This window comes from Benincasa hispida, chromosome 2 (genome assembly GCF_009727055.1).
Source record: "Benincasa hispida cultivar B227 chromosome 2, ASM972705v1, whole genome shotgun sequence".
NCBI classification, from domain to species: domain Eukaryota; kingdom Viridiplantae; phylum Streptophyta; class Magnoliopsida; order Cucurbitales; family Cucurbitaceae; genus Benincasa; species Benincasa hispida.
The window spans coordinates 17,423,625-17,439,314 of record NC_052350.1 but is presented as its reverse complement, the minus strand read 5'-3'; the positions used below and the strand labels follow the sequence as shown (position 1 = coordinate 17,439,314).

Genomic DNA, 15,690 nt, shown 5'->3' with positions numbered 1-15,690 from the left:
TGTAGGTTAAAGCTACTAGATGTTGAATAAAACATCTCATATTTTATTAAATAAATAAAATATTTTCATATTACAATTACAAACTACAAGACCCACGAGATTTAGGGCATTAACCCTAACACGGACAACTGCCCACACAACTCAGGCATGACTCTTTAAAAAACATCTTCAATACTCGTATGCAAGAGGGGGCATCTGTTAGAGAACAGGTTCTCAACATGATGGTCCACTTCAACGTGGAATAGATGAATGAGTCTATCATCGATGAAGTCAGTTTGGTTAGCTTCATCCTAGAATCTTTACTAGAAAATTACCTGCAATTCTGTAGTAATGTTGTTATGAATAGGATTGACTAGAACCTGACCACTTTACATCTTTGATGAAAACCAAGGAACAAAAGGGTGAGGAAAATGTTGCTTCATCCTCTAAAAACTTCTACAGAGGTTTGATCTTTAGAACCAAAAAGGGGAAAGTTAACCCATAACTAATGTCTAGAAGGGCAAGAAAGCTAAGGTTGCAAAGAGAATATATTTCCATTGCAACCATGTGGGACACTGGAAGAGGAATTGTCCCAAATACTTGGCAGAAAAGAAGAAGGCCAAGCAAGATAAATATGATTTACTTATTTTGGAAACTTTTTTAGTGAAGAATGATGATTCAACCTGGATAATAAATTCAAGCGCCATTAACCATGTTTGTATTTCATTTCAGGGAATTAGTTCCTGGCAGCAACTGGAGGTTGGGGAGATGACGATGCGTATTGGAATTAGGTACGTCGTCTCAACTATGGCAGTGGGAGGACTCCGGCTTACTTTATAGAATATATATATTTTATTAGAAAATATATTTGTTGTTCCTAACTTAAAGAGGAACTTAATTTATGTAAAGTGTTTGATTGAACAAAAATATTCTGTACATTTTTCTATGAATAAAACATTTATTTCTAAGAATGGTATAAACTTTGTTCTACTAAGCTGAAAGATAATCTTTATGTGCTAAGATCGTTAGCAACTAAAGCAGTCCTGAGCACTGAAATGTTTAAAACTGCGATAAGTCAGAATAAAAGACTTAAAATTTCTCCTAAGGAAAATGTCCATCTTTGGCACCTAAGATTAGGACACATAAATCTCAATACGATTGAGAGACTGGTCAATAATGGACTTCTATGCGAGTTAGAAGAAAATTCGTTACCTGTGTGTGAGTCATGTCTCGAAGGCAAAATGACTAAATGATCTTTTACTGAAAAAGATCACAGGGCCAAAGAACCCTTAGAACTTCTACATTCAGACCTCTATGGTTCGATGAATGTTAAGGCAAGAGGAATGTTTGAATATTTCATTACTTTTATTGATGATTATTCTAGATATGGGTATGTTTATTTAATGCAACATAAGTCAGAAGCCCTGGAAAATTTCAAGGAGTACAAAGTTGAAGTTGAAAACGCATTAAATAAAACCATTAAAACATTTCGATCTGATCAAGGTGGAGAGTATTTGGATCTAAAATTCCAAGACTATTTGATAGAACATGAAATTGTATCTCAACTCTCTGTACCTGGTACACCTCAGCAAAATGGTGTATCAGAAAGGAGAAATTGAACCATGTTGGACATGGTTCGGTTTACGATGAGTTATGCTTCCCTATCTGACTCGTTTTGAGGTTATGCAATATAGACTACAGCTTACATTTTGAACTGCGTTCCATCCGAAAGTGTTACTAGAACACCTTTAGAATTATGGAACGGTCAAAAAGTTAGTTTACGTCATTTCAGGATTTGGGGTTATCCAGCATATATGCTTGAGGAAAATCCTAAGAAATTGTTACCTCGTTCAAAATTATCCCTATTTGTAGGTTAATCTAAAGAAACGAGAGGTGATTACTTCTACGATCCTAAGGATAATAAAGTTTTTGTATTGACAAACGCTGCCTTTTTAGAAGAGTATCACATAAGGAGCATAAACCCCGCAGTAAGATTGTGTTGAGTAAACTTTCCAATGAAACTATTGAACCTTCAACAAGAGTTGTTGAAGAACCCAATACCTTAACATGAGTTGTTGAAGTTGGATCATCTAATAGGTCAAATCCATCTCGAGTGTTAAAGGAGCCTCGATGTAGTGGGAGGGTTGTGAACCCGTCTATTTGTTATATGGGTTTAACAGAAACCTTAGTTATCGTAGCTGATAGAGATGTTGAGGTTCCATTGTCTTACAAGAAAGAAATTAAGGATGTCGACAAAGATGAATGGATCAAAGCTATAGATCTCGAAATGAAGTCTATATACTTCACTTCTATTTGGGATCTTATAGATCAACTTGATGGGGTTAAACCTATAGGTTGCAAGTGGATCTACAAGAGAAAATGGGGTGATGCTGGGAAGGTGCAAACCTTCAAGGCTAAACTTGTGGCAAAGGGTTATACCCAAGTTGAAAAAGTCGACTATGAGGAAACTTTCTCACCTATTGCCATGTTGAAGTCTATCCGGATCCTCATGTCCATTGCCTCATATTATGACTATGAGATTTGGCAAATGAACGCCAAGACTACCTTTCTGAATGGCAATCTTAAGAAGACCATTTATATGGAGCATCCTGAGGGATTCATAACCCAAGGTCAAGAGAAAAAGGTTTGTAAGCTTAATCAGTTCATTTATGATTGAAGCAAGCTTCGATCTTTGAATATAAGATTCGATACTGCGATTAAATCTTATGACTTTTATCAGAATTTTAATAAGTCTTGTGTTTACAAGAGAATCATTAACAACTCAGTAGGTTTTCTAGTGTTGTATGTAGACGATATCCTACTCTTGGGAATGATCTAGGCATGCTGACTAAAATTAAAAATTGGTTAGCAACCTGATTCCAAATGAAAGATTTGGGAGAGGCACAGTTTGTTCTGGGTATTCAAATCTTTAGAGACCGAAAGTATAGAATACTAACCTTGTCTCAAGCATCGTACATTGACAAGATGTTTGTCAAATTTTCGATACAAAACTCCAAAAGAGGTTTATTCCCTTTCAGGCATGGAGTTATATTGTCTAAGAAACAGTACCTTAAGACACCTTAAGAAGTTGAAGAAATGAGACAGATCCCCTATGCATCAACTATTTGTAGTCTGATGTATGCGATGTTATATACTAAACCTTACATCTGCTATGCGGTGGGGATAGTCAATAGATATCAATCTAATCCAAGATTTGATTATTGGACCGTCGTTAAGAACATCGTCAAGTGTCTACAGAGAACGAGGGACTATATGCTTATGTATGGTTATAAGGATCTAATTTTTACAGGATACACAGAATCTAATTTCCAGACTGATAAGAATTCTAGGAAATCTACATCAGGATCAGTGTTCACTCTTAATTGAGGAGCAGTAGTCTGGAGGAGCGCCAAGCAGGGGTGCATTACTGACTCCACTATAGAGGTTGAGTACATAGCGATTTGTGAAGTTGATAAGAAAGCTTTGTGGCTTAGGAAATTCCTAACTAATCTGGAACTAGTTCCAGACATCTCTAAGCCCATCACCCTTTATTGTGAGAATAGTGGTGCTGTGGTTAATTCACGAGAGCCTAGGAGTCACAAGCGCGAGAAGCACATTGAGCGGAAGTATCTTCTCATTCTAGAGATTGTGCATCGAGGAGACATGATCGTCGTACAGATAGCTTCAGAGTACAGCGTTGCTGATCCATTTACAAAGGCCCTCACGGCTAAAGTATTTGAAGGTATTTGAAGGTCTATGGGATAGGCCATATCTAGTCTAAGACAGGTGGGAGATTTTGTGCTTGACGCGTATTATGCCCTAGTTTATTGTTTTATGCATACTTTTTTATTAGTGTGACTTTTATATTGTACACCCCACTAGTTTTAGGAAAAGTGAGAGATTTTGGGTTGATGCCCTAAATTTCGTGGGTCGTGTAGTTTGTAATTGTAATGTACAAACATTTTTTTATTTATTAAAATATGAGATGTTTTATTCGAAATTTAGTAGCATTAACCAACAAACCAATAATCTAACATCCAATGTTATCATCTGTAGCTTAAATATGTATGTAGAGACATATAATGGATCATGTTTAAGTGATAACTTAAATGGTCTATAGTAGATGGATAAGGATGGATACCTTATCCTGGGGACACTACTAATACAACTCACTTTGTAGATGTTACAATTGTTGTAAAGTGCTACAAATGATCTAGTCTTGATCATTCATGTAGAGACATATGAGCGAGGGTGTTCTATGCAAAGAAGCTTGTATAAGACCGGACTACAAAATAACTAGTCTCATTAAATAACATCGTCAATAATAGAGACTTACATTTCACCAGGATGACCATAGGTGACATAACCTAAATCTTGAGTGAGTTGTGAACTTCTGCCTGCGGTCTTTTGATTTGTATTAGTGAGAGTGGGCAAATCGCCCACTCAATAAGCCTACCATTTGGGGATTCGTCTAATTGAGGAGTTGGGAACACAGCTACACATGACGAAATTCACTCATTCCCTCATGTCTAGGTAAATAGATAGATTGCTCCCTTAAGGGCTGATTCTAGGGCTTGAACAATGTGGCACCACACCCTCTCTTGGCTCGAGAGGGGTTTGATCATAGTTGGAGTATAACTTATTGTTCATTAGAGGGGTTAGTGGTACTTAAGAAGTTAGATGTTTATAAGGACAAAACGGTAATTTTGGTCAAGATGTTCTTACGAGCATTTTGTTAAGGATCGTCTCACTTTGGTTATATCCAATGGACATAGAAATATATCTATAGTGCGAAGAGTGCAGTTGTTGGTCTTTAGTAGAGCGATCAACAGTTAATGGATGTTGAATAATTTAATTAAAGGATTTTAATTAATTATTCAAATACCATTGGAACTTCAATCTACGGGTCCATAAGGTCCCCTTTGTAGCTCAACAGGGATTATTGAAAATTAATTTTGGATTAATTCGAATTGTTCAAATTTGAGGAAATTGATTATATGTGATGTAATTAACTTAAATTAATTAGGTGTGATATAATTAATATAATGTATTTATTACATTATTAAATATATATATATATTTAGAGAATATAAATATTTGGATATGATTCAAATACCAATTATATGGATGAGATTCATATAATTGAATTTAATATAAATATGATTTATATTAAATATCATGCATTATTGAGAGAAATAAAACTATAGGTTATATTGTATTTCATACAATATTAAAACTATAGGTTATGTATTATATTTGATATAACATATAGTTTAATATATATTATATGATAAGGTGGTTATTATATATATATATATATATTTGCTAAATTATTTTGTTTTTTAAATTAATTTGGGAGGGAGTTGTAACTCCCTCTCCCTATTTTCTCTCAATTTTAATCGTGCTGGTGGTGGTTGTTTTTTGTGTACGGTCTTCATCTTCTTTACAGAAGATTTTACTGAATTCAAAGGGATCTCTCTGTTTTCTCATAAGTACACACAGAAAAAGAAAATTGTCTCTCTTCCTAAAATCTTTCATTCTCTTCCAAAAATCTCAAAGCTCACACCTCCTAAAAAAATCTCATCCCAAGTGAATACAAAAGTAATTATTATGGTGGTGTCCCTTGGTTTTATCGTTCGTGGTTTATTGTTCGTGATCCTTTTGGAGAGAGAAGTTCGTGAAGGTTTCGGTATCTACAAGGATAAGTTTCTTGAAATCCTAACCCTAATTTCTTTTTCTCTCTCATGCATGTTGTATAATTTTATGTGATAATGCATAAAGGTTCTGTAAAATTTCATTCTGGGAAAATTAAAATTGGGATCGATCTCTACTTCCGCAATGGAATTTCACAGTTCCTTCAGTTGTAAAACTACGTTAATGCATGATTTTCTTATGTAAATTTCAATTATGTGTAAAATTAAAAATTGGAAACGATCCCCACTTCTGCTGTGAAATTCATTCTTCCTTCATAAAGAAAGCAAATGTTTTTTTCTTTAAAAAGGTTTTTACAGAAGGGTTCTATGAAAACTTTCTTTTCAAAATTTTCTTTTTCATTTCTCCAATTTTGAGATTAGCTCCCACAAATCAATACCAAAATTCTCAGATATTAAGGAGGTTTCCAATTGGTGGTGTTCATGAAATCATCCCAAAGGAATTGTCGTTCTTCCATTCGAGTCATCAACGAGAGTATTTCTTTTCTCTGTAGGATATTCACTGATAACAACTATCAATGATAACAACCGATAGCACACTTCTCAAATCGAAAAGCTACCACTGATAGCAACTATCGATGATAATCACTAATAGCACACTTCTCAAATTGAAAGTTATCAGTGATAGCAAAACCGGAAAGCAACGTGGTTGTACGTGGATCTTTTTTTATCTTTTACCATTTTTTGTTTTATATATGTAATTATTTTATCCTTGAACTACATATTCTATTATTTTGAGTTTAAATTTCATTTGCAACCAGTCCTTATTCAAACCTTGGGATAGTAATAGAAATCGAACATGATCAATTCACCTGTAGAAAATTAGACATGGTGGTAAATTACTGTGTTTTTATGCTAAACAAAAAATTAAAGAAAAAAACCATTAGAAAGAATAAAAATTAAAATTAAAACTAAAAAAGGGTCCGTAGAGGAAAATAACTATGGGGCATTAGAAAATGAAAGCTGAAAAGAATGTGGCTAGCAGTTTATTTATTACATAATAGAACCCAAAGAATGGAGATGGCGACTTTCGTCAAGAATCAAATGATTGTAAATGTATAGCAGTGTCCAGCCGCCTTGGTGGGGGCAGCCTGAAAGTGTCAATAAAAGAATGAACTAAAATGAACCATCGATAAAGTTCAGTACTTGCGCATCTACTGTGGCTACTCATACTATGTCTAATTGCGGGAAATTTTTATTGCGCTTGGCATGTTCTTTCTTAGGCACGGCCTAACCAGCTATTGGTTTCTGAAAAGACCTGAGGGGACCTGCATGAAGCCATTGGTTTGCAATTATGTAAAGTTTGAAATTTGAAAGTGAAGTTTTCAACTATGGAGATGAAGTCAGTTGACTACCTCCAGTACAAACGAATATATATCAATAAAGAACAGAAGATAGATTCGCAGTGAAATCAATCTTGCCTCCCTCCAAAAAAGGCCATATTGTAAATTGACTGTGCTAATTTCCTTGCAGCTTATGGGAGTGTTTGAGGCCCTACCTTCAAGTGAATGGAATGGGCTATTATCTTATCCCACTCCAAGTTTGGAACTCTAGTTGTAATAGTTGATATTTCCAACTATGATAACATATAGGGTGTGTTTGGTTTAACTTTTCAAGTGTTTAATTTTAAAAATAAATGATTCTAGAAAATATTGAATTATTTGACAACTACTCAAAATAAATTTTGAAATACTCTCAAAATGTATTTTAAACCGTCTTTATAAAAAGAGTTTAAATAAAAATATATTTTCTGAAAAACATTTTTTTTAGTCAATCCAAACAAACCCATAAGTAACTACAATATTACTATTTCAAATCCAAATCTCTCTGTACTACAATGTTTACTATTTTCTATTCATCCTTTTTTTCCCTCTTTGTTACGGTGTTTAATACATTTTACCTAAATTAAAATAGCCTACAACCCAAATATAGATTATTAGCACCAACTATAATAACCAACCCACGTCCCAAACACTCCTATGATGTGGCATGATCAGTGAGAGTTGAAAGTGAAAAGGTGCACACGTTTCAAGAAAAGGTGTAATTACCTTCACATGATGTGGCATGATCTTGATATCAAAGGGTACGTGAAGCCATGCCTCAGGTGGATGGTATAAAAAATTATCTGCTTTGCTAGTATAAACATCTGCATATTGATGGATGTGATACGCGAAGGCAGATTCTTGACCAGTATCCGTGAGAAAGGTCGCACCAAATGAGCTATTAAACATTTTCTTCATTCTATCTCGTGCATTCTGCCTCTCCTCACTCAGTTCTTTCAACAGAGATTTATACACATCACTTCTCCGGCTATTCCCCACGATGGCATGCAATTTACCCAGAAGTTCTTGGACTATATGGAATTTTGCCTGGCATATGAAATGAAGAAAATAGAAAAAGTTTTAAGCGTGAAAAAAGAACAAAAAAAGGGATTAAAACGTCAATAACTTGTTTGAGATGAAAAAACTTCCAAGAACAGAATACATGACAAAGCTTGAAATGGTCATCAACATAAGATAACTAAGAAGCTTGTAGATTTAATACACAACATGAATTTTTAACGTAAACTGCCGACACTGCAGAAAAATCGTTGCATAACGATGTACATGTACCACAGCCAAAAATCGATGTAATTGAAGTGAATCATACCTGTTCAAAACGGTAAGAATCCTCATTTTGTATACGTATTTCATTCTGCAATATAAACAAAAAAAAATCAGAAAAGGTGTGATAAATGAATCCCAATAATACCTTATGGTTGGAAAAAAAAATTGTGGATAACCAAGTTCAGTAAGCTAACTGGTTGTACATGGGCATCAAGTTTAGTCCCAAAACTTCCCAAGTAGTGAATAATAGTCTACGAGTTTTAAAATGTATCTAATAGTTGAATAAATTTTTTAAGTTTAATGTTGTGTTAATAAATACCTAAATTTAAACAAGTGTCTAATAAGTACTTGAATTTTAAAAAGTGTCTAATAAGTGTATAAACTATAAATATTGTTTTAACAAATCCCTCAACTTTAAAATGAATTTTAAAAAGTGTCTAATAAGTGTATAAACTATAAATATTGTTTTAACAAATCCCTCAACTTTAAAAAATCTAATAAACTTTTGAATTTTCAATTTTGTGTCTCGTAGATTCATGAAATTTAAAAAATGTCTAATCAGTCAGTGAGCATAAATTAGCAGTTAAGACATCCACTTCTCCTTTGAGATCAAATATTAAAATTTCACATAAACTTATATTTTAACCAATAGAGACAATCATAGAAATTAGCAGGAAATGTCTTTTACGACCAAAAGGTCAAATGCTCAAAATCCACACCTCTGGTTGCACTTCCACTCCCCCGGTTGCTCTACAAAAAAAAAAAAAAAAAAAACAAACAAACAAACAAAAACAAAACATACTTCCAATTCATAGATGATTGCGGCAGTGCGCCAACCAGCTTTTGAAGGGCCTCTCAGATCGCTAAAAAGATGGTCCCCAAAGTATATAACCTAGTCCAAAAAAACAAATGAAAAAATGCTCAGACACAGCATGTGAGAGCAATGTCATCCACATAACAAAAGAAAACCATTGGTATTGCTTTTTATCAGTTACCTCAGGACCATTCCACTTGGTAATCTGAAGGAAAGACTTCAGGCAACCATGGTAATAAATTTTATTTGGAAGGAATGCATCCACCTTTGTAAAAGTCAAAGTGTCTTTTTCCGTGTCATAACAACTAATATCGATGTTTTATAGAATAAGTAGAATGAAAACAGTCAGTACCATATCTTCCATTTCTCTTTGGAAATATAGGAGAGTAAAACTCTGTATGCAATAGACAGAAGAACAAGAAAATATAGTAATAATTGTCTACGTTGTCGCTGAGAGAGTTCAGTGATAGTACGGAATTGCAATCATATTATCAATAAAGCTTAAAGTATTTCCATTTGATACATTTTTATCTTAGGTTTTCATCAATAACATGCATAAACACACGAACATGGCAGGAAATATTTATTCAGTCTTGAAGACATTTTACATTCAGGATAATATAGATTGGTTATAAAAATGAAATGTATTTTCTATTGTTCACTTTACATGTGCAAGAACTTTGTAATAGAACGAATTGTACTAACCGAAATGGATGCTCAGATGTGTAAAATTCTGGCTTATTAGCCTTAGCTATCACAACATCAAAGATTTCTCTCCAAGAATCCTTGTAACCCATAGAAGCCTGATAACAAACCAAAACATTTTAAGCGCAAGATGATTATTAGCAAACTAAATAAAATAAAATATCACCATTAACTTTTAGAAACTGAAACTTCATTGAAATAGTAAACGCCCAAAGAAGATTCTCTAACTAGACCCATTGAAAGTAGATTCTCCTCCCAAACCCTATAAGAAGACGGTAGATTAACATGCAATAATCTAGACCCTTTAGTAGCAATTAAGCCAATCATCCAGACTATTTCAAAAAACTCCTCCCAACCCTATTTCCCTCCTTAAAAACCCTCCTAATCCAGCCTAATCAAAATTTCCAGAAACAATTACTTTTTTACCAATTCTAAACTGATCATTAAATTTTCAAACGAGTATATTTCCAGTTAGATACTAAACTAATTATCCTGGCACCCTTGAATCAAAGACCCAACAAGTACTGAATAATTTGAATACATTATCACGAGCTTGTCCATTGGCAGACAAAGTGGGTTCTAGAGGTGGTATATAAATAGGAGTATTTTTTTAAAAAAAATAATAATGTTGAGGGAAAACTAAAGCTCCTGAATGCATAGTAAGCCTTTGCTTTCTTCCAATATTCGCAAAGCCAAAAACAAATTTTTCGTGGTTTCTCTTCCAGTATCAGATTACCATCATATAATATAGGCTGTTTGGAAGTTGAAAGTCCCTACATACGACACATGAAGTACTAAAAAGTTAGTTTACCTCCAACATATAACGCATTCCACCATCCACAAAGTAATATGGGGAGTTGGTCAGTAAAAAAAGTTTCTTCCCCTTCTCCTTCAACATCGTGAGTAAGCGCAATAATCGCCCCTGTAATGTTCAGTCATCACACTTAAGAAAAAAGAACTCTTAGAAACAAGATTGGAGTACGCAATCGAAACAGATGCTTGAAAATATTTTCCATTCAACTAGAATCGATCGAGAAGTCAAAATTAACAATGGGAATAAAAACTAGATTCAAATCCAATCGGACTAACATTGTTGACTAGGTAGGCATGTGGGTCGGCTATTATTTCTTTATGGGCCAGGCCACTTCGATGAACATACTGAATTGCACGGTTCACATCTTGATAGATGTAGCAAGCATCAAATTCCAGCTTTGCATCAACAAAATGTTGCACAATATCCGCAATAAGGCATGCCTATTAATCATGAAGGAAAAAAAATTATATAGAACATGACTACACAGGAGACGAGAAATATTGTCAAGAAAAACTAAAAAAACTAAGCAAGACAACAAATTTGTGTACAATCGCCAAATGAGATGTAAAATTATTATAAGGGGGAGGGAAAAAAAAAAAAAAAAAAAAAGCTCTCCTTTGAGAGTAGATCAATAAGTTTTTTTAAACAAGAAACGAGCTTTAATGGAAGTAAAGAAAAAAGTAACAAAATATTCAAGAGATACAAGCACCCGAAGGGAATGGAAATAAAGTAAAAAGAAAATAAACTAAATTGGGAGGATGAAGCTTTCCAAAACAAATTATCATGCACAGAGAAACCTACAAATATTTAGATAAGGAACACCATTTTAATCTGGCTAACTAAAGAGCAGATCAATTATAGAGGAAATAGAAAGAAATAACTACCGAGCCAGTCAAAGAAACAGTAAGGAAGAATCCAAGAACATGTAATAGAAAGTGAGACTCCAAATCACCTTAGCTTTAGAGGATTTATGCCATCCGCTAAATTGGATGATAAGTTATACAAGAAAAGGTTCGACATGGAATTTACTCTCGAGTATGCAATCTTTAGCTCATTCAGATCTTAAATGTCTAACAACTAAAGTTTATCTGGTCATTCAAGACAATTTATGTTATACTTTTTTCTATGGCAAACCAAGAGATAACATTCATTACCCTTTATTTCTTCACCAGTATACTTCTCACTTGTTAAGTTCATGAATGACATAACATAGAACTGGAATGGGGCAGGGGAAGCTGACAAACCTCACTGAAGCAAAAGAAATCCATCAGGCCAACAAGCCCGCGAGCTTGGTCACGCCCAATATGCCGTGTGCCATATGTCTCTTTGATTTCGTTTAGGCTCAGCTGTATTGTGTGATTGAAAAGTAAAAAACTAGTATAGAGTGACTACTGTCTCTAGAACCTTTTGATAAAAGACCAACTTTCATTGAGAAAAAAATAAAAGAATACATGGGAATCTCGAAAAAACATAATAATAATAATAAAGCCCATAAAAGGGAGCAACCCTATAGTAAGGGGCTCCAACTATTGTCTCTGGAACTTGTCATTTGATGTCCAGCTAGTATCATGCCAATCTCAGTTTATATAGTTAACTAAATAATTAAGCATGCAAGTGGCAAAAAGATTCCTGTTCTATGAATTATCTTGATTTAAATGACAAAAGTTTCAATGAAAGAAGTAAAAATATATTTAAAAAGACAACATAAATTAACGAAACAAGAAATGGATTGTTGCCCACTAATTTGATTCATAAACTGGATGGATCAGAAATCACTTTCTGAAAGAATGGGCATGGTTCAGCCTAAACCATACTAATACAATGGGAATGTTCTTTCTGATCTATTCTTCCTTATCTTTGTACTTTTCATTTCATTCTTGTGGCATGATTCTTGTAATAGCACTCCCCACGCACCCCTCCACATTTGCAATATTTAAAGTTTATATATTCCGCCAAGGGAAATCTTCTCCCTTCAAGTCATTAGTGTTTAAATATTCTCCTTGTTAACAAATCTTCTCCAAACGAATTTATGCCACTGTTTACTAACAGCTCAGATTGCAAGTAATAACATGCATCCAGTTCAACCTTCCCCGTAGAACTTAAGGGTATGCCAAAGATCCAGCACGAACAATAATATCCACAAGGTATATATTGGAATTTCTGTTAGAAGGATCGACAAATTTAGATTAATATCTTGGCAATACCAATACTTACCTTCCGACGACCAAAGTAGCAACCATCTGGCTCAATAGAACCGAAGAAATCTAACTTCAAGAGGCAACCTTTGAGTTTATCATAGTAAAGGCCTCTAATGGGAAAGGTAGGATCATACTTGAACTTCATGCAAGATTCAGGATATCTTAACTGAAAGAATGGAATGAACTATAAGCAATAAGAAAAAAAACTGTTGTTGCAAGATATACAAGAAATGCAAATAGACACAGAGACTAACCTCATTAACCAAATGTTCTTTGGCAAGATCATAAATCAAGCTCTGTAAATTAGCCGAGTAATGCGCGAGAGTGTAATCGTAGTCAAAACCATACACCTGAATGTTGTCTAAGCTCAGGTTTTTATTCACATAGATGCCTAGAGAATGAAAACAGAAAATTAATCAAGAATCATGAGGATATAAAATTTAAATGTCAGTAGCAGCGAGAGAAAAAAAAATAAAAATAAAAAACAAGAAAAAACCTTCAGGATTCGACTTTGGCATTGCCCTGAGCGCCTCGGGAATCTTGAGGAAGCTAAGTTTAGCAGCGTCAAATTCCTGACGGATCTTTTGGACTTCTTCACAGTCGCATTCCGCCTCTGCTCCCATGGTGTCATCCTCTAATTTCAAGGATTTTTGTTCGAGAGATGAAAGTGCGGTATGGGTTCTAAAACCTCTGCTAAACCCTAAAAGAACAAATAATGCTCAAACGAAATGGTAATCGGTCTATCTCTCCACTACATTTCGCGAAACAGCTACAGATTAAGGGAGAAATGGATACAAATCGGAAGGAAGAAAGAAGACATACCTTGTGGAGCTCCAGAGCCAAAGTTGGTTGAATGCAGCTGGGAAAATGTGTTGACGGAAAAACGAAGTGTACGAAACTTGTGAAAAGAGGCCATGTGAGTAGGTTGGTTGGCCTCAGCGCAGCATAAGAAATCCAAATATTCGAATCTGCTTCGTGTTGCTTGAGCGGAGGCCTCCGCTGTGGAAGAAATTTTATTGAAGCTAACCGGCGAGCGGAGAATTGAGAATGGAGAAAGCCGAGAAAAACTCCGTGAAACAACTGGTAGGGCCAATTGATGTAAATAGCCGCCAAATTGAACTATCGAATGCCGCCGTTTGTAACCGATCTCCCACTTTTTTTTAACGAAAACAATTATTTTACAAAAATACCTATCAAAATTTTAATGCTCACTGTTAATTCCAGCAGAATATGGATATCACTAAAATATAATATTAAAATAAATTAAATATATTATATAAATATATAAAATAAGTAAATAAAATATAATGATGGATTTCTTCACTTTCTCCAATTTTATTGGATTTTGCTCAATGTACATATTCCAAAACCCACCAAATGTCGTAATTTGATAAGTAAAACTTGATTGTATGGACACTGATAATACATATTGAGACACATGACCTTTGAAAAATGAGGATATGTCATATGTTCAATAAACAAACATGGATATCTATTATTGTAATTTTTATAATAATACTAACGTAGTGATTGTATAATCAAACTCCAAGTTGGAGAGAAGATTCTACCATACACGTATGGTTAAAAACGAATGATCTACTTTAATTTTCTTTTTTTTTTCCCTCTTGATTTACGACTTCGAAAAATAGTTTTGAAGAAAGATAATTTTGGAAATTAGAGTAAAACATTTTAATATGAAAAAAAACAAAATAAGTAAATATAAATTTTTGTTAAAATGAAACACTTGTTATATAAGCATTTTTTAACAATATTAGTCAAACCCAAGGTTTGAAATATTGATGTCGCTAAAAATACGAAAGTTCTAAGTTTATGGAAATATTGAAGGAAATATCGATATCGATAGAAATTTCGAGAAACTTTATTGAAAATTAATTACAAAATTAAAGGACATGAAATATTTGCATATAAAATAATTATAGATTATTTATTATAAAATGGAGTTGATACAAAAATGAAAAATCATAGCATTAAACTAATATAACATAAAATAATAAAAATAGAAAAATCATAACATTAATCATAAGGGGATATAAAAAGCATAACATTAAACATAACACAATATATTAGAAAATAAAGAAGAAAAAGAAAACTTTATAAATAGATAGAGCTTGAAAGAAAATTAAAAGAATATTTGAGAGTTCAATAGAAAATATGTGGTTTCTTGAAAATAAATATTTTATAGGGTAAAAGGGAAAAAAACAAAAAAAAAAAAGTTTTCTTGCAATTGCCTTGAAATAGCTAATTGCCAAAAAAGGAAAATAGAAGAAAGAAAAAAGAAAAAATCTCGAAATTTTGGAATTTCGATATTGGAAATTTCGAAATTTCAAGAAATTTCTAAATTTTGGGGGAGGATAAAACTTTTCCTATTGAAATATTGAAATTTCGAGATTTCGACCAAAATTTTGAACAATGGTTAAACCTTCCATCCAAGGACATTAAAACTATCATTTTATCTACCTTTAAAATTTATTTGATTGTGGAGATTTTACAAAGCGTTTTTAATTAGTAAAACCACCTGGCAACATTAAATATATATGTATACATATATGTGCGTGTCTATATATATAATACATACTCGAGCATAGTTTAAATAATTAAGGGGTCGTTTAGTTTAAGGTTTTAAAGATACACAAGAATTAAATATGTTTGGAAATAAAATTGCTCGGAATCAATGATAACTGTATTTGATTGTAGATGAGAATGTAATCATAATTTTACGGTAACAAATTAACTTTGTATTTAGTTTAAAAAATTAATCATGGACATCTCTATAAATTTTTTATAGATTAATTGATAAACAATAAATTCAGTTCAATGTTTTGAGTAAAATTAGTTACTTAAC

General features: G+C 33.3%; 1 protein-coding gene across 1 annotated transcript; it reads right to left on the bottom strand.

The window, feature by feature from the left end:
* Nucleotides 1–6,620: 6,620 nt before the first annotated feature.
* Nucleotides 6,621–13,932, bottom strand: LOC120070702 (5'-nucleotidase domain-containing protein DDB_G0275467). The gene is made up of 13 exons (XM_039022549.1): nt 13,650–13,932; nt 13,324–13,527; nt 13,082–13,218; nt 12,844–12,993; nt 11,874–11,975; nt 10,905–11,069; nt 10,627–10,737; nt 9,816–9,913; nt 9,292–9,415; nt 9,099–9,188; nt 8,340–8,384; nt 7,739–8,059; nt 6,621–6,958 (listed from the first exon to the last, which is right to left on the bottom strand). The coding sequence occupies exons 1-13, from the start codon at nt 13,741–13,743 to the stop codon at nt 6,929–6,931; spliced, it is 1,671 nt and encodes a 556-aa protein (XP_038878477.1). The 5' UTR covers nt 13,744–13,932; the 3' UTR covers nt 6,621–6,928.
* Nucleotides 13,933–15,690: the final 1,758 nt, after the last annotated feature.

Excerpts from the sequence above, each read along its gene's own strand:
- LOC120070702 (XM_039022549.1), bottom strand. The coding sequence starts at position 13,743 with ATGGCCTCTTTTCACAAGTTTCGTACACTTCGTTTTTCCGTCAACACA. Across the intron at positions 8,060-8,339 it reads ATTCTTACCGTTTTGAACAG|GCAAAATTCCATATAGTCCA; the intron begins GTATGATTCACT and ends TTCATATGCCAG. Across the intron at positions 6,959-7,738 it reads TCATGCCACATCATGTGAAG|GTCCCCTCAGGTCTTTTCAG; the intron begins GTAATTACACCT and ends GGCTTCATGCAG.